Source organism: Muntiacus reevesi, chromosome 8 (assembly GCF_963930625.1).
Source record: "Muntiacus reevesi chromosome 8, mMunRee1.1, whole genome shotgun sequence".
NCBI classification, from domain to species: domain Eukaryota; kingdom Metazoa; phylum Chordata; class Mammalia; order Artiodactyla; family Cervidae; genus Muntiacus; species Muntiacus reevesi.
In genome coordinates this window covers 91,734,340-91,760,048 of record NC_089256.1, presented here as the reverse complement: position 1 = coordinate 91,760,048, position 25,709 = coordinate 91,734,340, and the positions used below count along the sequence as shown (strand labels likewise).

Here is a 25,709-nt window from a genome sequence, read left to right as displayed (position 1 = left end):
ATCTTTCAAAATATGTTCTTAAAGAGACAGAAGGACTCAAGGAGAGACTGTTTCTAGTACCTTTAGAGGAATGAAAATAGGTAGTGGTGTTGATAAGTCTTCCTAAATCCTGGAGTAAACTCTTTACCCTACTCCTGCTTCCTCACTTTTTAATATGAGTGAAGTGAAAGTCACTGAGTGTCTGACTGTTTGCGACCCCATGGACTGTAGCCCGCCAGGCTCCTCTGTCCATGGAAAATCCAGGCAAGAGTACTGGAGTGGCTAGCCATTCCCTTCTCCGGGGATCTTCCTGACCCGGAGGTTGAACCTGAGCCATCTGCAGTGTATTGCTAAGGCTTGCCTTGGTCTTGTACTCACCTCTCCCTTGCATAGGCCTGCTTCCTCTCTGCTCCCTTTATGTGACTTCTCTGCATTGGCCTGGCCCCAGGCATAATGTTCCCGTCTCCAGTGTTGGTAGGCACAGAACTTGTTGTCTAATTTTCTCTGTCTCTATAATCTTTGATGCATCCATTTCTTCTTAAAGGAAAGCACACACATAAAGGGCCTCCAAATCCTTCCCAGTACTCAATCCCATTATTACTAAACAAAGATGAGCAGGGGTCTAATTGAAACATAGTTCATATGATATGTCTTTCACATGTAGTCAGAACATACAACAAGGATCGTAGTAAAATCACCAGATCTTCCTGTCCCGTCTCTCTGTACAAAAGTCACTGTAATTGTGGCTTACCGTGTACTCAGTAACTGGGATTTGTGCTGAGTATAATCATTACAAACCCTTTAATGTTGTCCGCACTGAGATTGGTATCTTTAGGTCCCTATGTTTGAATTACTGTGTTTAATCTGTCATTTGAGATGATTTGTATCTATTAGGTCTGCTTTAAATAAAGCTGCTTACCTTTTCCTGGTATGAGAACTTCATGTGTAATGGTCAATTAAAGGGAAAGGATGGTGTGGAGACAAATCTGGAGATACGCCTGCATCTGACTCCTGCCCTCACATTCACGCTTTCTTCTGTGTTCTGCTGTTTGATCCAGCTCCTCATTTTGGCAGTGTCGGTTGTGAGGGATGCTTCAGTACTGATAAGAGTCCCGTAACTGGGGGTCCTGAGATTCTGTCGAGAACGTCAGCCTTTCCACTTAGGAGGTCTCTTACTTGGGGCAAGTCATAATTCAGTTTCTTCTTCTGAAAGAAGAGTGCAAAGTAAGAGTGTAAAGTGTTAATGGGATAGTCTATGGGGTAATTCCTACAGTGTTTGAAACTTGGCTGGTGGTTAGTAAACATTATCATTTTTTGTTTGTTTTGTCTTGCTTTTGTTTTTGATCAGAGGGCAGAGGGAGGGTATATAAACGAATATGAATAGCAGTAATTTCTCTGAATGTAAAGTTGGAATGGTTATAAATTCCAGCTAGAAAGTCAAAGACAGTTAATAATGTTTTGGTTGCCCTTAGAAAGCGCTTAGTTTTCCTTTAGTGATGACATGGTGATTGCTTGAAATACTTTTTATATTCTTTCTTGATCGCTTTCTCTTCTGAAAAGGAGGAAATCGGGACTAGCTTATTCCAGATTGGGATACTGTGGGAAGGTGTAAAAGCTGAGGTCAGGCTAGGTGGGTTAAGAAGAGGAGTGGTCTTTGCAGGGTTATGGCGTTCAGGTTAATGCTTCGCTCATGAGTTCAAGCATCCTTCACTATGGGACATTTCAGTGATAGAGTTAAACAGAATAAAAAGCGTGAAAAGCATAGAGTAATATGATATGGATATGATATAACTTTAATGCATGAAGCTAGTATTTTTTATAACTATGAAACTATTCAGATATGTATTAGGTAAAACTCTTTAAGATGAATATCACTAAGTATGATCGCATACAATGTTTAAGTTGAATTTAAAAAATAAAGTTGAATGTTCTATTGCTATGCCTTAGAATTTCTGTCCTTTATTGAGCCCTTCTTTGCCTGAAGTGTTCCCTTGGTATCTCTAATTTTCTTGAAGAGATCTCTAGTCTTTCCCATTCTGCTGTTTTCCTCTATTTCTCTACATTGATCACTGAGGAAGGCTTTTTTATCTCTCCTTGCTATTCTTTGGAACTCTGCATTCAAATGGGAATATCTTTCCTTTTCTCTTCTCTTCTCACAGCTATTTGTAAGGCCTCCTCAGATAGCCATTTTGCTTTTTTGCTTTTCTTTTTCTTGGGGATGCTCTTGATCCCTGTCTCCTGTACAATGTCAGGAACCTCCGTCCATAGTTCATCAGGCACTCTGTCTATCAGATCTAGTTCCTTAAATCTATTTCTCATTTCCACTGTATAATCATAAAGGATTTGATTTAGGTCATAACTGAGTGGTCTAGTGGTTTCCCTCACTTTATTCAATTTAAGTCTGAATTTGGTAATTAGGAGTTCATGATCTGAGCCACACTCAGCTCCCGGTCTTGATTTTGTTGACTCTAAAGAGCTTCTCCATCTTTGGCTACAAAGAATAAAATCAATCTGATTTTGGTGTTGGCCATCTGGGGATGTCCATGTGTAGAGTCTTCTCTTATGTTGTTAGAAGAGGGTGTTTGCTATGACCAGTGAATTCTCTTGGCAAAACTCTATTAGCCTTTGCCCTGCTTCGTTCTGTACTCCAAGGCCAAATTTGCTTCTTAAGAAGAGGTGGCAAGAATACACAGAAGAACTGTACAAAAAAGATCTTCACAACCCAGATAATCATGATGGTGTCATCACTAACCTAGAGCCAGACATCCTGGAATGTGAAGTCACGTGGGCCTTAGGAAGCATCACTATGAACAAAGCTAGTGGAGGTGATGGAATTCCAGTTGAGCTATTTCAAATCCTGAAAGATGATGCTGTGAAAGTGCTGCACTCAGTATGCCAGCAAATTTGGAAAACTCAGCAGTGGCCACAGGACTGGAAAAGGTCAGTTTTCATTCCAATCTCAAAGAAAGGCAATCCCAAAGAATGCTCAAACAACTGCACAATTGCATTCATCTCACACACTAGTAAAGTAATGCTCAAAATTCTCAAAGCAAGGCTTTAGCATTTTGTGAACCATGAACTTCCAGATGTTCAAGGCAGTTTTAGAAAAGGCAGAGGAACCAGAGATCAAATTGCCAACATTTGCTGGATCATTGAAAAAAACAAGAGAGTTCCAGGAAAAACATCTATTTCTGCTTTATTGACTATGCCAAAGCCTTTGACTGTGTGGATCACAACAAACTGTGGAAAATTCTCAAAGAGATGGGAATACCACACCTGACCTGCCTCTTGAGAAACCTGTATGTAGGTCAGGAAGCAACAGTTAGAACTGGACATGGAAAAACAGACTGGCTCCAAATAGGAAAAGGAGTATGCCAAGGCTGTATATTGTCACCCTGCTTATTTAACTTATATGCAGAGTACATCATGAGAAATGCTGGGCTGGAAGAAGCCCAAGCTGGAATCAAGATTGCCGGGAGAAATATCAATAACCTCAGATATGCAGATGACACCACCCTTATGTCAGAAAGTGAAGAAGAATTAAAGAGACTCTTGATGAAAGTGAAAGAGGAGAGTGAAAAAGTTGGCTTAAAACTCAACATTCAGAAAACTAAGATCATGGCATCTGGTCCCATCACTTCATGGCAAATAGATGGGGAGACAGTGGAAACAGTGGCTGGCTTTATTTTTCTAGGCTCCAAAATCACTGCAGATGGTGATTGCAGCCATGAAATTAGAAGACGCTTACTCCTTGGAAGGAAAGTTATGACCAACCTAGGCAGCATATTAAAAAGCAGAGACATTACTTTGCCAACAAAGGTCCGTCTGGTCAAGGCTGTGATTTTTCCAGTGGTCATGTATGGATGTGAGAGTTGGACTGTGAAGAAAGCTGAGTGCCAAAGAATTGATGCTTTTGAACTGTGGTGTTGGAGAAGACTCTTGAGAGTCCCTTGGACTGCAAGGAGATCCAACCAGTCCATCCTAAAGGAGATCGGTCCTGGGTGTTCATTGGAAGGACTGATGCTGAAACTGAAACTGCAATACTTTGGTCACCTGATGTGAACAGCTGACTCATTGGAAAAGACCCTGATGCTGGGAGGGATTGGGGGCAGGAGGAGAAGGGGACGACAGAGGATGAGATGGCTGGATGGCATCACGGACTCAATGGACAGGAGTTTGAGTAAACTCCGGAAGTTGGTGATGGACAGGGTGGCCTGGCGTGCTGCTGTCCATGGCGTCACAAAGAGTCAGACACTGAACTGAACTGATGCCTTAGAATGTTACATTTGTCAATTAAGTTTTGTTATAGAAGAGGTGAATGTTCACATGCTGAGTGAAGGTCTGGGTATTTGAAATCATTGGTTTACCTACCATGGGGCTTACCAGGTGGCTCAGTGGTAAAGAACCTGCCTGCCAATGCAGGAGATGGTGAGTTCGATCCCTGGGTTGGGAAGATCCCTTGGAGGAGGAGATGGCAACCCACTCCAGTGTTTGTGCCTGGACTCCTCTCCGTGTTCTCAGCTCACATGCCTCTTGCTTAATGGTGGTCCTCAATTCCTTTCTCCCTGCAAGGACTTTATCCTAGGATGGGTGCGGGCTGGGCCTCAGAAACCCAGGGCACGTGGGTCTGAAGCGGTGGCACGCCCGTTTTGTGACCACAGCTGGGTTTCTTGGTCGTGTGGTCCCACCCATCCTGTGACTTTTGCCCCTGCCCCGTTGCCTGTTTCGGGAGGAGCATCTTTACTCTGCACTGCATGAGACACACGGGAAGGAGCGACTCCAGCTCCTCTTGGGAGCGAGTGGAAAAAGCTGAGCTAATGTAACAGCTGTCCTTACTTCCTCCTTGCAATTCTTGTCATCTGACTGGTCCTTCATGGCGAGAGTAGCTTGTCGTCCCTCCCTTCCCATTACAAACTGGGGCTCCACCCACCTCCTCCTTCGGGTGACCCCAGACCTCACAGTTGTCCATTCATCACATTCGACCTCCCAGAGTGTGTGATTCTGTGGACCATCACTTCTCCTTGCATCTCTCTTGTTCCTTGTTTCCCAGGGAATGTCTTACTGCTCCCTGTCATTCATCGATTCAGTCCTGAGCACCGTTCCTCTTTTTCTGTCTCTTCTGTCCCTGAGACTTGGGTAGCGTGGCCTCTGAGGCACATAGCTCGTTCCTTATTTTCCCCCTTTCTTGGGAAAGATTATTCCCACAGCTTCTGATCTGGCTCTGTCTTGAGAGCCCGGGACCCATATTTTGCCCCCACTACGTAGACTCCTTGACTCAGCTCTCTCGCTGGTCCTTCATACTCAACACACCATCACGGCACAGCACGTCACCCAAGCGCATGTCCCTCAGGGCAGTGATTCTTGGTTGGGATGGGGTCCACGGGGTATTATGGACCCCATTGAGAATGCATTTTGCATATTCATCACATACGTCTTATATGGAAACCCCTTCTCTCCTGTGATGTTGGACTCAAAACCTCTCTCTCTCTGAAAATGGCTCTGAGATCCATATCAGATTTCTTTCCACTTGGCTCTTAACAATGTATAGATGAAAGACTTCTTTAACTGATCTCCTGGCCTCAGCGGCTCTATTAATCCAGAACCACCGACTTGCTGACAAATTGATTTCCTAAAGCACAGCATAGAGAACATAGTCTTCACCTCAGCCCCCGGCAGTGGCTCACAGAGAACTCCAGACACCCAGCAATCCCCGAGTGCTGTCCGCGGGGCCGGCGCTCAGTTCTCAGGCTCCTTCCCCGCCCCGCGCGTGCTTCCGAAGCCCGAACACCCCCCATCCCCCGGGCCCGGTGGCCCCTCTCCCTGGACCCCAGCTCAGGGCCCAGCCTCCCGCGCCGTCCTCCGAACGGCCCTGAGTGCTGCAGGGCGCCCTTTCAAAGGCTCTGGTTCTTCATCAGGCCCCGTTCACACCTCCCCCTCCTCCGAGCCTTTGCTCAGTTCCTCCATCCGGCATTAGCTGCCTCTTTCTCTGAGCTGCTTTGGTGAGCTAATTCTGTCTCTTATTCTGGAAGCTGATGGCTCAACAGGTGAAGAACGCACTGCAGTGCCCCAGACACAGAAGACGCGGGTGCGATCCCTGGGTGGGGAAGATCCCCTGGAGAAGGAAATGGCAATCCGCTCCAGTACTCCTGCTTGAAAAGTCTTAGGGACAAAGAAACCTGGCAGGCTACTGCCCAGAAGGTTGCAGAGTCGGACATGACGGAGTGACTCAGCAATTCCACGGACCACGGTTTTCTTCCTGGTGGTCTGAGTGCAGCCTCCAGAGAGGCCAGGGGCCCTGCATGGAGCACACGATGGAGGGTTGGCCCAGTGAATCAGCCGTCCTGCGCTTGGTGAGGTTACCCCTCGTCAGAGCTGGAGGGGCCGCACAGGTCTCTGCGGACTCGTGGTGGAACTGTCAGACCGCTGAGGTCGTTGAGACCTGTCTCTTTGGGAGCCCCCTCCGCATCACTGTCAGAGCGGGGGCTCGAGGTCACCCCTGGCGGAGTGTGGCTTGCTGCGTCTGTCAGGCGTGGCCTGGAGGCCCCCGCTGGGCGTCTGTCCAGCTCCGTCCCTGCTCTGGGCTGGGGTCAGGGGCTCCAGCACAAGGGAGCTGTTCACTCCGTGCCTCAGCTTCCTTTCCTGGTTTGTCCCCTTCGGGGGACCTGGTAGTGGCCATCTCCTGGGACAGAGTGAGAGAGGCCGTGACCCTTGTAAGGTCATTCATCGCGACGTGCCACACATAGTAAATGAGGGTGAGGTCCTGGGAGCTGCCTGTTGGCTCCGAGGTCAAGGATAATTAGCCGGCTGTCTGTGGGCTGCTGGGGCCCACACATGGATGTGTTGCTGTTGTGGGGCCGGGGAGTGTGGGAGTGGCTATGGAGGTTTTGAAAATAACAAGTAATAAGGCAGAAGAGACTGGATTTAAGGTTTCTCTTGAGAACATTAGAAGATCTGTGGTAGGTAGTTGTTAAGAATAGATGGTTAAGCTCAGAAATCAGCGTCTGAATGAGTCTTATCCTTGCTACTTACAAGGTGTTTGACCCCATGCAAGTTGCTTAACTTCCCTGTTTCTCAGCTTCTTTATATCTAAATTGGAAATAACTGTAGCCCTTGACAGGTCTTCCCAGGTGGCTCAGTGGTAAAAAATCCACCTGCAGTGCAGGAGATGCAGGTTCAATCCCTGGGTCGGGAAGATCCCCTGGAGGGGGAAATGGCAACCCCCACCAGTATTCTTGCCTGGGAAATCCCATGGACAGAGGAGCCTGGCGGGCTGCAGTCCCTGGGATTGCAGAGTGGGACGTGACTGAGCATGCACACATCGTACTTGATAGGCTTCCTGGGATTATTCACTGGAACAGTGTACTTGATCCGGACGCGCTTCCCTGGTCCGTCATAAATAGTAGACAATGGGCGCTGTTTTTGTTGTTGCTGGTGCTGATTTTATTACCGCTGTGGCTACCAGCTGGCAACTCTGGGCCCAGATTCCCTCCTGTGCCAGCAGTTGGCCTTGAGTAGTAGATGGCCCCCTCCCCAGGTGGGGCACGAACTCTCCAGGTAGCCATGGCTCATGTCGCGGCCCGTCACCGTATGTGTGTCCTGCTCCCTTAGTAGCGGCTGTGTTTGTCTCCTGGAGATGGATCCCGCCGCCGGCATTCCTGTCCAGGAGTACTGTGCTTTATGGTTAGCACGTGTCCCAGATGGACAGCATCCTCGTCTCCTCTCCTGGAAACTGCGTCCCAGTTTTCAGCCCAGACCTAGTGAATCAGGAACTCTGGGGGCAGGCCAGTGATCTACTCTTAGAGCTGGTTCTGGTACCTGTTAGAGTTTGACTAGTGATTTCACACATGGACTATATTCCTATTACCTATGTTTGGTTTCCATGTAAAATTTAAAGTGTTGTGTTTTCTTTTTAGGCACTTCAAGTGATGTGTAAATTCCCCGCTTTTCCTCAGTAGGGCTCCCTTTCAACATGTGTTTCCTAAGCTGTCACACACAGCTGGGTGTGGGTTCCTCTGCTTGCAGGTTTTGTTCTGGTGACATCTGTGTGGGTGTGAACTTTGATCTGTTCACTTACTGGAGGAATACAGATTATCCAGGGTGATGGTGAGAGAATTTTAGAAAGGAGACCTTGGAAAGTCACGGAACAAGCTGCACTTAAATGAACCTGGAATGTTTCAAGTGGTGAGACTAACAGGATTGAATTGAGCAGTTACTCTGTATTCTGATGTCACCACCACTTTATCAGCCAGCTACCTCCTGTGAGCCGGGAATTCACGCTGCTTCTCTCTCTGCCTTCCCCTTTTACAGTGCTTTCTCTTGGTTTCCAAAGAATAATTCTGTGTCGGGGCAATAGCCTCTCCTACTTCCCCTGCATCAGGGGTGTTTGGAAGGCCTTATTCAGTATAAATATTTACGTTTTAGATTTTTGCGAAAGCCCTTAATCGTGCCGTGAGCTTACGGAGTTTACCAAAGCTCCTATTTCCCCCGACCTGTCTTCTGTGTCACTAATGACCATGGGTCTAGGGCCCCACGCCGTGAGTCTCCTAGATTTTAGTACTTGTGATCGCTAGACGGGAAGTTCTTCTCAGGTAGTTGCTTTTCATTTTGTGAAAGTGATTTTAAGATGACTCTTCTTTAAGTTCTTGGTAGATTATTTCGTTCTATACCTCAGGTACTCTGCTTTTAACTGTAATATTACTATAATGGGATATAAAATAAATATCTCTCTGCAAGACAGATTTGCTACTGAAATTTTATCTTGAAAGGTATTTCTAAAATATATTTCTTGTCTATATCCATTCAGTGTATACTGAAGCTATTTAAATGTAAAATATACATGGGTTATATCACCAAGCCTAGTTGGATGGGTGGCTTCAATGCAGTTATTTATAATACATTATTAGAGGCTACTCATGATCGCATAATGTACTCAGTAAAGGTAACATGGATTTAGTGGCATCTTTTAATAGTCATTATGACTTAATTCTTTTTGCAAATAAAAATCAGGCACTCAAAGTACTTACTAAGAGTTTTGCTGATTGTGATATGCTACAGTTACAAATTTTGTTTAACCAAAACCAACAGTGCATAGCTTAAGCATTTTGTCAGTGGCTCTAAAACTGAAATGATGATAGACATTAGCCCCCAAGCTATACATGTACTGTTCAGTAATCCTCCTTCCTTCCTGGTCATTCACTAGTGAACCCAAGAACGCCCCCGCTTCCCAGGCTTCTGTGTACATGCATAGGAGACCAACTAAAAAGAGCTTGAGCTTTTAAGAAATTTATGTTATGTTTTGAAAAGTAAAACATCAGTGAGAATTGGCTTCCCTTTTGCTTTTCTGGTATATAAAAATAAAGGTAGTTTGGTTTGGTATATTTTATCAGATATTTATTGATTGCACAATGGGTCACATTCTCTGCCTTCAAAAGTGCACATAGGTTATTAAAAGAGTAGATACATCTGTGAATCAGTAATTACAAAGCAGTGTGATCATTACAATATTTGAGGTATGACAACATACAGATGAGGGCGTGATCGGGTTTGGGGCGATGTTGGGAGGTGAGCCAGATGAGATTTCATGGCCTGAGTGATGGCAACTTAGAGTTCCATGGATGGGTAAAGGTTTTCTTGGTGAGTCAGAGGGAAATCTACAAGTTCATTGACACAGGGGTAAAATAGGAACATGGCATTTTCTGATAGTTATAAACATATATAAGAGAGTTCCAGGGATGGAAGAAGTTAGGAGAAAAGGCTAGAAAGGTCGGGCACGGTCTAGGGTCTGGGGGCCATGGAAGAAGACGTGGGCCTCACATTCTGATGGTTGTGTTGGAGCTTCTGGCAGAGCATGAGTACTCTGTACATTTTATCTAGAAGGCACAAGTCGGCACCCACTATTGCAGATGAACATACTTTGAGTTTTTTTTTTTTTTTTTTAACCACAAAGGTATTCGGGAAAATGCAGAGATATATAAGTACAAGTAGGTCATCATCCTCTAAAAATTTCCCAGTATGGATATTACTGATTGTGGGTCAACATTTCTATCTATATACATACCAAGAAATGGCATAATGACATATTCTATTTAAAATATTAGTAATTTATTATCTGTTGAAAGTATCATGGGTGATACCAAGAAAACATGACATACTTTCTGTCTTTAAAACATGTTGCCTTTCTTAAAGAATCCTGACCATCATTAGAGGATGCGTTCAAGAATACTGCTCACTATAGGAAGCCTGCATTGAGATTCTACCCAGATGTGGGAGAAGTCGTTGTTCTCACCAGAGACATGAGGACAGAGCGTGGAGGTGCTGGAAGGCTTTGCTGAATGGGTGGAGGATTGAACCACCGCCAGAGTGTCTGCTGGGCAGAGGGAAGATTCCAAAGAGTAAGAGTACAGTATTCTTGCTCTTGAGTTGTACACACTTAGGCTGTATTACCGTATTTTATATGACTTAATAACGCTGCTTGTGCATCCTATAGTGCAGAGGGATACTGGGGACGAGGCCGTTTGTAACTGTAAGGAGAAACACCTTCATCTGGTGTCAAAGGGCCTTCTGACCTACTCCCCAGCGGCTTTCCCTCTAGCATCCGTTCCAACCTCTAGCTTCAGTTTTCACCAAAGGACTTGCAGGTTGTTGTTCTTGTTGGTTTTTTAAATTGGCAAGTGGGATAGAAAAGCAGTAGTGTTGTTTGAATTACATGTGCAAAAGAACGTGAAGAGGCATTTTAGAGTGAAGGAATATATTTTTTTATACTTAAAAAAATACGTGTTTTTAGAAACATACATTTCCCCATAATACACCTTTTCCAAAGTGGAAGTGAATGCTCTTGAAAAGGTAACCGTTTGCTTCCTATTGTGCTTCCTCCTACTAAGGCTTTATTCTGCTACGGATAGATTACAGTGGAATTAAAGTTGACATGATCCTTTCTATAAACCAGGATAGTAAAAAGTAACAAAACTTTTGTTCTAATCCATTTTCTTTTCATTGCCTAGGTTTGATTTCCAAGTAAACTGTCATTTGAAGTCTCACCAATAAATAGTTAACCATGATAGAGTTATCAGCCTAGGGTTATATTGTCCGACTGACTCGTCTGATTTTCCTGAGTGAATGCTGCAGTCTGTCTCCCTTTCACGCACGGTATCCTCTCCGTGAATCTTTTACATAAGAATATATATATTAAGGGATCCATGCAAATGTTAGTTGCTGCCAGAAAGAGAGTTGTTTCCTTAGCTAGGAACAGTTGATTTTGCAGTCGACAGTCAGTCTTACTGTTGGTTTGACTGTGAGTATATGGGATTCTGGAGAAGTGGAACGGGGCGAAACACAGAAAGAAGACAGCCACGACAACGAACACTTTACCTTCTAACCTCTTGTTGTTCTTGCTGTCCTTGCTCTTGGACTTCCTGTAAGAATCATACACCTTTTTTGCAATGACCGTATAGAAGAGAAGCATTAGGACAAAAACAGTCCAGAAGATGAACTGGGAAATGTAATTCACTGCTTCATGCCACTTCAGCCCCAGAGGACCCTTTAAGGAGGCGCACTTTCTCACAGAAGATGGTGTTGCTTCCTTGTTGCTCAAGATCATGTTTGGCAGCGAGAGGAGGAACAGAAAGAGCCAGATGAAGGTTGAGAGCCCTTTGGCAAAAGCAGGTTTTTGTACGAAGAATTTCCCGAAAGGTCTGATGATCTTGAGGAACCTGTCAAAGGCTATGAGCCCCAGCAGCACGATGCCAACGTACATGGTGTCGTAGAAGATGACGGCGGAAAACCGGCAGACGAAGGCTCTGAGCTGCCAGGGTCCGAGCCGCGCGTCGGAGAGGATCTTAAACGGAAGCGTGAGCGTCATTATCAAGTCGGCCACCAGAGTGTTCTTGAGGTATACGACGAAGGTGGAGGAGCTGGGGATGTGGACGAACACCCACAGGGCCAGAGCGTTCAGCAGGAATCCCGTGAAGAAAACAACGGTGTAGGCGGCCGGGAACGCCAGCTGTGCACTCCTCAGGTCTCTGGGGCACCGCTCAGACCCGTTGAAGTCCTTCACCACGGTCAGGTTCATGGTTTCCAGTGTCAGCTGTCAAAGCACACACACACAGTAAAGCAAGAAGCGTTTCATGATTTCAAAATGCTCCTTCTTGTAAATATAGACGTTAGGTTTGCAGCGTTTTTACACCTTAAATTTCTTCACCACATTTAATAACTCAGTTGAGGAAGCACATGTTGCTTCTGGCTCGCACTTTTAAAGCCCACAGTACAGTCTTGGTACTTATTCAATAGTCCCACTGCTTTCATCCCCTTCTGAAATTCAAATAACAGATTCTGCCCCGTTCCCAGGTTCTACTCTTACTTAACATGGCAGTAAAATCAAACTGGCTGAGAGGTAGAAGTTTTCATGCTGGATTGCTTACGTTGTGTCATTACCTGTGCTTATAGTCTATGCTTTATAGAATGTTACACTTAAAGCATTTTTCCCTCTTAAACATATTCTATCGTTTATAAGCAAGCCAGTCATAATAGCAATTGAAATTCACCTCTGTTTGGAAGGAAACTCAGCTCATTGTCTTCCGATCGATCGAGGCAGTCGTTCGTTCAGCCCATGAAAGGCATATGAAGCAAACGCTGTTCTGCTTTCTTATACCAAGTTTCCTTCCTCATTTTCACGTGTGCGGGGACATCCATTAGAACCTCTTCATATGTAATCCTTTGAGGGGTTCTTTAATAAGGAACCTCTTTATTTTAAACTTATGTACTGTTCATGTACTATGGTTTGAACTGAACTGATTTCAGTTCAGTTGCAGTCGTTTTTATATTTTTCTTGTATAATAACTTTCCTGCAGTTTATCTTCTCTATGTGTTCAATGAAATTTTTAATGCCTTAAAATAACAGGAGGGAGAAATGTAAAGAAGATACTCTTAAATTATAGGAGAGTAAGTGTTGACTCTTAAAATCAGACAGCATCATCTGCACCCTTGTAGACTGCTTTTTTCAGAAATTTGTGTTCGTTGGGATGACCGGATGATATCTATAGACATTTATCTTAGTCTTTTGTTTGGTCTTTCAACCTTTGAGAGATGAAGTGATATATTTTCTAAGAGGTAAGGCCTATTAGACCCAGATTTTGGGGGTTAGAATTTCAGATTAACCAATTACTGGGTGGTAGATAATAGACAAATGAGTTGGTAGCTTCGTGCCTCACTTTCCCCATCTGTACAGTGGGTTTAATAATACGGCATGCTTCAGTGTGTAGACACCGAGACGAGTGCCTAGAATAGCGCTGACTGCACGTGAAGCATGAGAAGAAGGTTAGCTGCTCACTGCCCTGGTGAACGAACTGCAGATTTAAACGAACATACACTGTTTTACTTACGAGAAGGCCATTTTTGGAACTCTCTTCCTGTATTTGTGACTTTGCAAAGTGCTAAAGATTTCAGGCATTTCATCAGCCTTGAGCCGAGTTCTGTAAACTTTCTGAAAGGATGTAATTGCTGCTTTTGTAAAGAGAAAGCTGTCGTCTGTGAAGAAATGTTTCCTCACCAGATAAAGTGAAGGAGGAAATCGGCTCTTATGAGGTAGTGTGGCGTTCTCCATGGTGAGTTTCACTTCATATTTCTTGCTGTGAGTTTTACCACAGGATTGGACTAGACTGTTGTGTGGGCTTGATGGAGCATTTTCGGTGAATTCTGAGAATTCAGTATCCCACTGGACATTTTTCTGAGAGAACAGGATGCCTAATGATTTGGGTTGGAACCACCATCGTGGTGGCACAGTTGAAAAAGTGGTGTTTCTGCAGACGGATGGAGAAGGAAGCTGTGGTCCATACACACAATGGAATATTACTCAGCTGTTAAAAAGAATGCATTTGAATCAGTTCTTGTGATGTGGATGGAACTGGAGCCTATTATACAGAGTGAAGTAAGTCAGAAAGAAAAACATCAATACAGTGTATTAATGCAATATATATGGAATTTAGAAAGATGGTAGTGATGACCCTATATGCGAGACAGCAGAAGAGACACAGATGTAAAGAACAGACTTTTGGACTCTGTGGGAGAAGGCGAGGGTGGGATGATTTGAGAGAATAGCATTGAAACATGTATATTATCACATGTGAAATAGATTGCCAGTCCAGGTTTGATCCACGAGACAGGGTACTCAGGGCTGGTGCACTGGGATGACCCTGAGGGATGGGATGGGGAGGGAGGTGGGAGGGGGTTCAGGATGGGGAAGAGATGTACACCCATGGCTGATTCCTGTCAGTGTATGGCAAAAACCACTACAATATTGTAATTAGCCTCCAATTAAAATAAATAATTAAAAAAAAAGAAAAATCGGTGTTTGACTTGGATAAATTGTTTCTTGGAAATACAGATTTTGAGTTTTATTAATGTAATGGAACATAATTAAAACATATATCCTTTTGTTTGCTTCAGTAGAGAGTGAAAACAAACTTACAAAAATTTAAATAGAGGGAATAGACCTATGTAATTAAGTATAAATATCCCGATGGCTCCAAATCCATTATTTAGATGCAGGTTTGGGATAGTTTCAGTTTAAACAAGGGCAATGCTGTTCAAGTTAATTTCATAATATGAGAACTGGAAATCACTTTTTGGTCAAATTTCAAAATGCCAAGGAGTGGGAAACCTCAAAAGAGGAACTTATTTACGGTGGCATTTCTAGAGTTACAGAAGTATCTGCTCTTAAATGTAGGTTTCAAAATGCTTGACCGCAGGAAACATGCAGCAGACTGCTTTATGCCTGCGCGCTTCGTGCATGTTGGCCAGTGGTCTCCTCGTTGGCAGCGGTGCCGGCGCCCGCCGGGGAGGGTGCTCTGCCTTTGATGCTGCGCCTGGGAGGCTGCGGTGGGACAGGGGCCCCGCTCCGGAGCCAGAGTGCCCGGGTTCATTTCCTCATATCCCAACTTACTTTTCTTGTGACCTTGGTCAAGTTAGTTGTGCTCTCTATAAAACCATTGCCCCCTCGTAACAGTGAAAATAAATAATAGCATTTGCTTCATTGGGTTATTAAGGGGACAGAAATGTTTGAATGTTTGCCAAGTGCTTTGAATAACGCTTGTCAAATGGTTCATGTTAGTGAGTTTCTTGTTAAGTGAAATTGAAAACAGAGTACTCTCTATACCTGTGGGGACAGCCCACTAAAGGAGTGAATCAAAGAAGAGACCATGAAAGGTCCTAGAAATTATTCTGATTTGGCAGGTTCCTAAACAAAACATTTAAAATCTCATGACGCTCAAAGGGAATTTAGTCAAAACCAATGAAATCACACTAGCTATACTGTTGTAAGTGATTATGTGGTCTGTCTTAAGGAAATCAGTCCTGAATTGCAAGGACTGATGCTGAAGTGAAGCTCCAATACTTTGGCCACCTGAGGTGAAGAACTGACTCATTGGAAAAGACCCTGATGATGAGAAGGATTGAAGGCAGGAGGAGAAGGGGATGACAGAGGATGAGATGGTTGGATGGCATCACTGACTTGAATACGAGTTTGAGTAAGCTCCCGGAGGTGGTGAAGGACAGGGAAGCCTAGCCTGCTGCAGTCTGTGGGGTCACAAAGAATTGGACATGACTGAGCAACTGAACTGAACTGAATTCTTACAACAAGCTTAGGGATCCATCCCATTTTACAGATGAGAAAATGGAATCGCAGGCATTAAGCAGGTTGCCCAGAGTCCTGCAGCTGAAGCCCTCTGCGAACCCACACAGTTTGGTTCCAGAGCCCCGCACTTAGAACCAGCCCCTCTTTCTTCTGACTGCCAGAGACAAGATGAGTGTGAGATTGCTTATCAAATTTTGGAGTTTTTGGCCTGGGTGTTTCTTACTGCTAAGTGAGGAGGGATAATCCACTTTCATGGACTTGTGAAACTGTTTGTCTCAAAGTGAGGTACTCAGTTGAAAACATAAATTGGTTCACAGCAGTATGATCAGGAGAGAGTTAAATATGTAAGGAAAAGTAGTAGAAATTAGAAGCCTGCCAAATGGAAATAAATGAAGAATTTGTCGTCCCCTTAGGGATTGTCTTCTGGATCAAACTCAACAGTATAAAGTTCGTGTCCATGTAACCAGTACCATATAAATAATAATCGAAAAGATGAGGAAGTATTTGCTTTCAATTGAAATGAAAGTCAAAATTGGAACTCCTATAACTCATAGAAGAGCCTTTTACTTCCCATCGAAGGATATCATGGTACTTTCCCAGATTATATGAAAGTGTTTAAAATCCCACACTGAATTAACCCAGAGTGAAAGTGAAGTGAAAGTGAAAGTTGCTCGGTGGTGTCTGACCCCATGGACTCCATGGAATTCTCCCGGCCAGAATACTGGAGTGGGTAGCCTTTCTCTTCTCCAGGGGATCTTCCCAACCCAGGGGTCAAACCCACGTCTCCTGCATGCAGGCAGATTCTTTACCAGCTGAGCCACAGGGAAGCCCCAAGAATACTGGAGTGGGTAGCCTATCCCTTCTCCAGCAGATCTTCCTGACCCGGGAATCAAACCAGGGTCTCCTGCATTGCAGGTGGATTCTTTACCAGCTGAGCTATCAGGGAAGCCCTCACCCAAGGTGGTAGTAATATAAAATATATCATGCAGCTTAACATTACAGTAGTGATCCATGTGTATAAATAAATTTGGTATTTTAAAGTCTTTACATATAACTGGAAACAGCAATAAATTTACACTATTATCTGAAATATTTATATTAGTATCCAGTTTCCTAATTTTATTATAAAAGGAAAAGAAGTTTGAATAATTCAGTTATTGACATATTAATATACAGTAGAAAGTGAAAGTTAATCCCCCTTAAATATATGTACCAATGTGTGTGCAAATATGTGTATTGTGTATATATATATATTTACATTTATTGACATATTGGATCTTTGTTTCATTCCGTGTTAGTATATGAAGATTTACTAACAATCTTTTAAAAAAGGGTTATACTATATAAAGTTATCATAGTTTAGATAAACTGCTGCTTTTGGCCATTTAAGTTTTTTTTTCCCTCCAATTTTTCTCTATTAAAAACATGCTGTAGAGCAAATACCACTCCATGTATTTTTATGTATTTATTCTAATATATTTGTAGAAAGTTTCCTAGAAGTGGGATTTCTGGATCAAAGGATATGCATTGAAATGTTGAATGATATGTTTAAAAAGTTTTCTGGAAAGATTGTACTTATTTTCTGTCTCATCAAGTGGGATTATCCAACAAAATTGTTAAAAATCTTTTAAATCCATTCTAAATTTACAGGTGAAAAAAGCCATGTCATGTAAACATAAGCTTGTTGATTAATGAGGGTGTATATCTTTTTATGTTTTTTAATATCTATTTGTATTTCTCTTGGGAACTGATTTCTCTTGCCCCTCTCCCATCTCTGTTTGTTTATTTTTAAAGTCGGGCCATTTCTCTTACTGGCTTGTAAATATATCTGCATGCTTTGTTCCCACCAGCACCAGTGTAATCCCACTTTCCACTTTGCATGTTACCAGCCGGCCGTATGACCCAGATCAGCCAGAGGAGCCCACGAGTGTTTCCAGTGCGAAGCTGCTGAAACACCGAGATGCAGGAAGAGAGGGCTGTTCCTCTATGCAGGGCATTTCTCTGGAGTTTTGGGGTTCCAGTGCAGGCCCGCCAGTCTTCTAAACAGCCAGGTAGTGAATGTTCAGGTTTTGTGGCCCCGCAGTCTGTCGCAACTACTCAGCCCCGTCGTTGTAACAGGAAATCAGCCGTAGATAAAACCTGGGTGGGTGTGGCTGTGTGCGAATAAAACCTTACAGACACTGAAATTTGAGTGTCATACAACTTTATGCAGTGTGAAGTTTTATTCTTCTAATTTTCCTCCTGCAAATATTTGAAAGTGTAAGAACCATTCTTAAATCACAGGTCGTATGAAACAGGTGTTGGGCTAGATTTGACTTGCAGGCTAAAATTTGTCACACCTGCTTTAGACTATTTATATAAGAAGTCACTGGGAGAACATGCCAGTAACTGGCATCATTAGGACTTCTTAGCCACTTTTATGGGCAAGACTATGTTTTGTCTGTTTCATCTTCTAAATCTTTATCTTCAAAATTTGGCGTCTCTCTCTCTCTTTTTGAAGTTATTGTGAAATGAGAGATATATTGTGTATATTAAAATTCCTAAAGCTAGAGATAGTGGCATGGTCTGTGTAAAATGAGTACTCCATAAATAGTGATATCTTAATCTGTCTTGAATGGTTTCAGTTTGTTTGATAAAGGAGTATATGCTTGTAATGTATTTGAACAAAATCTCTCAACTAAGTATGGTTTAGAGTTTATCATAAATTTTTCATATTATGTATAATAACTTAGATAATTCCAAACATTGGACAAGTTTGTTTGTTTTGCAAAAGTATTGTAACACCATTAGCTTTTCTTGTTCTTTCTCTTATTGAAATCATCATCTCAGTGAATCAGTTTAATCCCAGATGAAAGTTTATTCAGGAAACCTCTGCCTGCCTTGCAGTCTCCTGACACCTGATGTGACCCTGGCAGCATGGCGTGGCCAGTCTGCCCTTGACTTGGCTAGATTGAGGAGTAGACCTGCCCTTTATGTTTCCCATATCCACAGTAAGGTGTTCGGATTTGTTGATCCTTGTTTCTTTTCCGGCTCAAATATCCCGGTGTTCTTACAGAACGCGTTTGCTCATGTGACGTTAGAGTGCCTTGCGTTGGTCTGTCTGGCAGAAATGCCTGCTGCCTTTGCCCCAGCAGTGAGTCGGACATGCATCTTTTCTGATTCATGTCTCTGTGTGCATCTCCACTGACATCCAGTGCTCGCTTGCAGAAGTGCCAGAGAAGGAAATGTGGCTGCTTGAGAATAGATGCATCTAGAGAATCAAATGAGCTCAGCTTTGTACTGACATTTAACTTAGTAGAATAGACGCTATTATATTGGAATTCAGTGAACTTCCTTTTACTGCAGCTAATCCTTTTTATTTCTTCTCACATTATATTTAGATATTGGCATCTATGCCTTGTATTTGGGAATCACCTCTCAGGATCATAAGTAATTGATAAACCATGTCCATTTCCAAGTGCGATGTGTGTTTTGTTTACATTGAAAAAACTATGGCTTGTGTGGAATCTGACAACATTATAAGTTTGACCTATTTTTTCATTTATGTATGAACTAATTGGATTCCCTGGTGGTTCAGTGGTAAAGAACCTGCCTGCCAATGCAGGAGAAGCAGGTTTGATCCCTCAGTTGGAAAGATCCCCTGGAGAAGGAGACGGCAACCCACTCCAGTATTTTTGCCTGGGAAATCCCATGAACAGAGGAGCCTGGTGTGCTGTAGTCCATGGGATTGTAAAGGGTCAGACATGACTTAGCAACTAAGCAGTGATAACAGCAGTGAACTAATTAACATGAGATATCACCTTCAGAATAGATTTTGCCTAATAGTATGTAATAAAAAGGATAGTATCGGCAACTATCCTTTCTTAAATAGGTTCATTTGATATGAGAGTATAGAAAATATGAGTTGTAGTATCTCATAACTTTGAACAAAGAAATTCCAACAAAGTATGTTTTAGAGTTGAATGTAAATTATTTATTATATACACAAATGACAAACAGGTAATTCCCAACATTTTTATCACTTTCCTGTTAATGTTCATATTGTTCAACTGCATAATCATATTTAATTTGTTTTTCTCATAGGGGAAATGTTCATTAGCCCTAATCACAGGCAGTTTTTAGAAGCTAGTTAATAGAGATCAGTATCAAGGATGGTACTGTATTTACTAAAGTTATCAAAATATGAGTAAACCAGTTTCTGTGCTGTTAAGGAAATAGTCATAAGTTCCTGGTATCTGAACGTTGTAAAATAAGTGTTTTAATAACATTGCTATTTCTGCTGTTTTTCTTGAGAAGGTAGTTTTAAAACCTTTTAGTCTGATCTGTTGTCATTTCAATTAGTTTAAATCCCTTAAGTTTTTCCTCATAATTGAAAGTTAGCAGTTAGTGTTCTTTGCATGTCTCAATTACTTAAATTTTTATAAAGAGCATCATGTAGGTCAGCGTTTGGTTAAGGGGCTGCAATATATACACACACACACACACACACACACATATAAGCATGTATAAGTATACACATATTAGTATATAATAATTGGTGTGATTTTATCAGATTTATCATTCTTAGCTTATTATTATAAATTCATACTAGGATGGTGATCAATGTATTTTTTTAAAATTACAGTACATTATTATGTGGTTTGCCCATTTTGTCAAATCTCCACATGTCATGCCCTGTGTGTGGCTATGCACGTGGCAAGGTGATTGGACGCAGTTAGTTTTGCTACACGGCTACGTGTTAGGTCACTTCTCTGCTGCTTCAGGTTGCTTTCAGTATGGACAGGGAGATGAAGATGGCTTCCGTAGTCGTCTGTTTATTACTTGTTTCAAGAGTTGCTGTGACTAACGCAGCTGCTTCTTAGGCAGTGTTAATGGTTTCCACGTGGTGCTTGCCTTGGGGGAGTCGTGTACACTGAAAGGCTGAAGTATCGCCTCAGTTTATTCACAGTGGTGTCTCTTCACTTGGGTCACTGCCGTCCTGTCCTTTTTTCCTCTTGTCATGGGCTGGAGATGATGCAGAACCGGAACATCTCAGCATACTCATCAAGGAATTTTTGAAGGACTTGCAAAGGAAGAAGTAGATGAAGGGGTCCAGGCACGCGTTCAGGGACGTCAGCCAGAGTGTGCTCTCCTTCACGTAGAAGAGAGTGTTCTCAGCTGCGCAGTCAAAGACATCCCGGGTTTGACTCAGGGTGTAGGGGATTCGGGCAAAATGGAACGGAACGAAACATATGAAAAACACAGCGATGATGATGAACACCTTGATGTTGACCTTTTTCTTGGGGGCCTTGCCAGCGCCCCTCGTTCTCATGTAGGATTTGTACAACTCTTTGGTAATGAGCGTGTAGCATACGATGACGATGAGAAAGTTAATCCAGAAAATGACTTGACAGACGTAATTGACTATTTCATGCCAGACCAGACCAAACTCCGACTTCAGAAATGAGCATTTCTTCACAGTCTTGTCACTCGGCCTCCTGTTGGTCAGAATCATGTTGGGCAAGGAGAGTAAGAACATGAACGCCCAGATGATGACCGAGAGGACCTTGGCCCCCAGGAGATTGTTGGGGTTGGCCGTCTTGAAGGGCCTGGTGGTCTTCTGGTAGCGATCGATGGTTATCAGCCCCAGGAAGGAGATGCTAATGTACATCGTGAAATAGAACACCACGGAGGTCACTTGGCACACGAAGGCCCTCAGGGGCCCTGTCCCCAGCTTAGTATCGCTGAGGATCTTGAATGGAAAAGTCAGAATCATGAGGAGATCGGAGATGACGGTGTTCTTAAGGAAAATAATGAAGTTGGATTTACTGCGGATCTGAAAGAACACCCTCATGGCCAGGCTGTTAGTGACGAGCCCCACGAGGAACAGGACGGTGTAGAGGATCGGGAAGAGCGCCTGGGTGATCTTGTAGTCTCGGCTGCACTGGCTGCTGTTCCCGGCCACAGAGCTGAGGTTGTCCATGATGCTACCTGGAGGGGGACGGAGGGAGTGGTGATCGTCAGGTCCCTGCTGCCCGATTCTGCCCTCATCTCTGTGGCTAACGTTTTCGGAGAGACTGCTCCAAAAAAATTAAGCTGCCTCATCCTCATGGGGCAGTTAGTGAAGAACACAGAAAAACCAAATCAAAATATTTCATCGTGGCAGATACTCTATTTGCATAGTAAAATAGTCTGAAGAACATTTTATGAAGTTGTGGTTGCTTTGTATTTCTTATTTTTTGCATGTTTGCCTCTTACAGAACATTTTTTATCTTAGGCAAAAGTGCATATACATAAAAACTAGAAAGAGAAATACTTAGGCTATGCTTTATTCTTCCCCAGTTTCATTTCCTTACCTTCTGGCTTTGTTGTTTTTATTTATAGTCACTTTTCCTATAGCAATCTTTACTCCTGGACTTCATTTTCTCTAGTACCTTCAAAGGGTTCTAAGGAGAAATGACTGATAATTGCGTAGTAAACTTTTAAAGTAAAAGTGAAAAGAAGTTTGTATAAAATCACTTGTATAAAATTTATTGTTAAATAAAGAGCAGAAAACACATTTTTCCCTTTATAATTGGAATGCCTCTCTATTGCTCTGTTGTCCGTTTGAAAACCAGCCTCACAGAGTATTCGTTGGCTGCAAATATTTTAATCCATGTGCATCCCTTTTTCAGCTTTGCTTAGTAAATTTTAAGATTTCATGTATGTTTTCTTGACTTTCATTCAGGGAAAATTTTTAAATGGTTAAAAAAAAAAATGAGGAAATGATTTCTGTATGTAGTCATTAGATGGCATTCCTCAAAATACCCCAGGCATACTTTCTAGGTTTATAGTGTGTATTAATGGTAACTAAAATAGAATACCAAGATCATGTCCCTGCCTGGATCCATAGGTTTTTATACAACAGGCAGCTATAAAGGAAATTAACACTTGTAAATTTGTAAAATTAGAATTCATCAAAAACCAATGGAATTGATTCTAAAGAAAATATTATTCCTAAATATAAGACGTGGTAATTAAAGCACAGATACCTCAATACCAAGAAAAAACTTCTAAGTTCCCCCAAATGTCAGTGGAATTCTTTTTTCCGTCCTTTCATTACTGAATGTTAAACAAATTAAGGTTTACGTCATACACCTCCTCACCAGTTTAACTTTAAAAAAAAAAAGACTAAATAAACCCTAGAATTTGATAGAAGATAACCAACTTAACCTTACTTGCTACTGCTATTTTTCTTTGTTTATGCCCTGATAGTTTTGGAAATTATACTTTGAGAATACTCATTTTTCATAAACTGTTGCTTGTTTAACAAGTATTCTTGGCATGAAGAACTTCAGCTCCCCCTAACTATAGCAAATCTCATTTTATACTGAAGATAAAATAAGACCATTTGAATTTTTTTCCATGTTCTGTATAATTTCTTTTTAAAATGCTGGTTATCTCCAGCGTCATTAATGCAGCTTGTATTTTAGTTTATATTCCATTTAAGTACTCACATTGATATTGCTATTAAAGGTTTCCAACTTAAGAAAACTTGAAAAAAAAATATACACACACATCATAGTGCAAATACATATGCTTGTCAAATACTTCTAGGTATAAAATTACCTGGTTACTCTTGATTCTTGAAGAATTTGAATGTGTCCAGTAAGTGCTAGTTAATACAGGCTGTAGAGTGGCATCTGTTATTTTCCTTTTAATGTCTTAGTTTAGCTGCTCACACTCTTTATGATAGAGAATCTGCTGAGGTTTCATCAGTCAGGTCTTGAGTGTTCTAGAGAGAAATAGGGGGAGAGAGGAAGAGGACTTCACAATCAGAAATTACCTTCAGATGCCGTGGACTCAGGGCTGTGCAGACACTGTATTTCCGTCTGGCCCGCTTTTAGGACTTCTGCTTTTATTTCCTTGGGAAATATGGGGCACGGTGGGTGAGAAGTCATCTTTTAAAAAGCAGTTTAAAATCCTGTGACTTTTTACTGAAACCTGCCATAGAGTTGATGCTTTGTGAGCTCTTTGGGTTATTTCCCATGCAAATGAATAGCCCAAGAGATCAGGCCTGCTGCTGTCTGCTTCCTGGAGAAGGCTGCAGACTTGCTTTGTCAGATGGTTATTTACCTGAAAACGTACTGTGCCCAACATTGGTGATCTATTGCCTTTTAACAAGTAATCACATTAACTCGTAATGTGTGCTCATTAGGGATGTTAGGTCTCTTGCTCTCTGTTTTTTTTCCTGGTTAATAATGTCATTATTTTAAATCTGTATTTGATCAGCTCTTTGTAGGCGACACAATTTCCTCCCCTTATAAAATTGAAGATTCTAAAATTACATTAAGAAAGAAAAAAAACAGTTGTATCCATTGCTAGGCTTATTATATAGGACTTTTATGCCTGTCTTGAGTAGAGTTTAAACAGATTTCTTTTGACCTTGCCTTTGTTTTTTGGGGAAGTATATCATTCAGTGAGGGCTTTCCAGGTGGCTCAGGGGTAAAGAATCTGCCTGCTAGGCAGGAGACATGGGTTCAGTCCCTGAGTTGGGACGATCCCCTGGAGAAGGAAATAGCTACCATTCCAGTATTCTCGCCTAGGAAGTCCTCACAGCCCGTGGGGTTGCAGAGGAGTCGGACGTGACTTAGCGACTAACAACAGTCTTTCAGTGGTGAGACTCATCACTCATTACTCACCACTCATCACGTTACATATTTATATAAACATCGTGGGTACTCACGCTTGTGCACACACTCACACACTGTCTCGACCTATAACGTCCTTCTGTCACCAGCAGATCCGCGTGGGTGAGTGTCTTTGTTGTAAATACATCTTTTGGCTATTTATTTCTTCTGAGTTTTGAGTGCGTCTGTCTCAGTGTAGATTAGATGACCTTCAAGGACGGTCTTTAAAGTACAGAAGAGTGGCTCAGTGTCACCCGAGGAGTCACGAGAAATGCACTTTCTTGGGCCCATTCTAGCCCCGGTGGTTCAGAAACTCGGGGATGCAGCCCTCATCTATAGTTTCCTCACCTGTAGTTTCCTGTAAGAGTGATGCTCCTATACCTTAAAGGTTGAAGACCACTGATTTAAACTGGCTGAGAATTTTGTTGGCATTATGGATTTGAAATCAAGCTGCAGATTTGGGTAATTTCAGTTGGAAATGTCAGTCAAGTCATGGTCCCCATCTGTTAGCCATCTAGACGTCGGTTTGATGATATACTCTTGGAAAATTAACTTATTTGTTGCTTTAGAGAGAGATCATACTTTTTGAAAAAGCTTTTATGCCACATACGCTTCAGAATAATAATAGCCCGCTTTTGGTTTCTTACACTGTCATGAATTAACTATTCTGTGAAGTAGATAATCATCTTATTTCTATTCTCTGGATGATGAAAACGGAGGCGCAGAGCAGCGAAGTTAGAGACCCGATTCTAGCTCATGCTCTCTAGGTCTGGAGCCTGTACCTGTGACCTCTGGGTGTAAAAGTCTTTCCATCTTACCGTCTCCACGGCCCTTCCCCCACGCCGAGGCCCAGCAGTGAGAGGTGACCGCCATGAATGGGATGGCTGTACTTCTTTTAGGAAAGTAGGAGTCACACTTGCCTTTACAGCAGATTGGTTTTCAGCTTTAAGGAATGTTTGTGAAGTGTTCCTAAGACCTTAGGATGAAACAAGGCTTGGGGCGGGGTGTGGGGGAAATCCTGCCTACTTTCAGCAAATTACTATGCCACACGAAAGGAGCAGTGTTTTAGTATACTTAACTCATCTATGTTTCCAGATTTCTACAGTGCTGTGACTAGTGAGTTGAGGGGCAAATGAAAGGCTCCAGTCCTTGATCTAAAGCTTTCTCTCTCCTCTGACTAACTCACAGCCACACCTGTCTGTGAACCTTCTCTGATGGGGTTTTGTCTGTCATTGAAAGACAACTGGAAAAGTGAACTAATTCTGTATACCCTAAAATTTTTATATACACATGGCTTACTTGGTTTCTTTTTTTATCGAGTCTACTAAAGGTAGTCTGTTTCTCCAGAAATACATATTTGCTTCAAATAGGATTACTGGGAATGGAGAGAGCCATGCTCTGAAATGGTAGGAACCTGTGGTCCTTGTGAACCTGGGTTGGGGGGGAGATGAAGAGGT

At 42.5% G+C, this 25,709-nt stretch overlaps 3 protein-coding genes across 4 annotated transcripts in view; 1 reads left to right on the top strand and 2 right to left on the bottom strand.

The window, feature by feature from the left end:
* Nucleotides 1-25,709, top strand: part of MED12L (mediator complex subunit 12L) — a 343,991-nt gene that overhangs the window by 234,537 nt on the left and 83,745 nt on the right. The window lies entirely within an intron of this gene.
* On the bottom strand, nucleotides 9,368-12,512 carry P2RY13 (purinergic receptor P2Y13). The gene has a single exon (XM_065943515.1). It carries the CDS (start codon nucleotides 12,044-12,046, stop codon nucleotides 11,045-11,047), a length of 1,002 nt encoding a protein of 333 aa, XP_065799587.1. The 5' UTR covers nucleotides 12,047-12,512; the 3' UTR covers nucleotides 9,368-11,044.
* The window catches only part of P2RY12 (purinergic receptor P2Y12), a 49,544-nt gene continuing 43,442 nt past the window's right edge, over nucleotides 19,608-25,709 (bottom strand). The window contains exons 2-3 of the mRNA XM_065943514.1: nucleotides 23,192-23,357; nucleotides 19,608-21,574 (exon numbers count right to left, since the gene is read on the bottom strand). Coding sequence (XP_065799586.1) covers nucleotides 20,547-21,566 — 1,020 coding nt within the window. The 5' untranslated portion in view covers nucleotides 21,567-21,574; nucleotides 23,192-23,357 and the 3' untranslated portion in view covers nucleotides 19,608-20,546. The remainder of the gene's footprint in view (nucleotides 21,575-23,191; nucleotides 23,358-25,709) is intronic.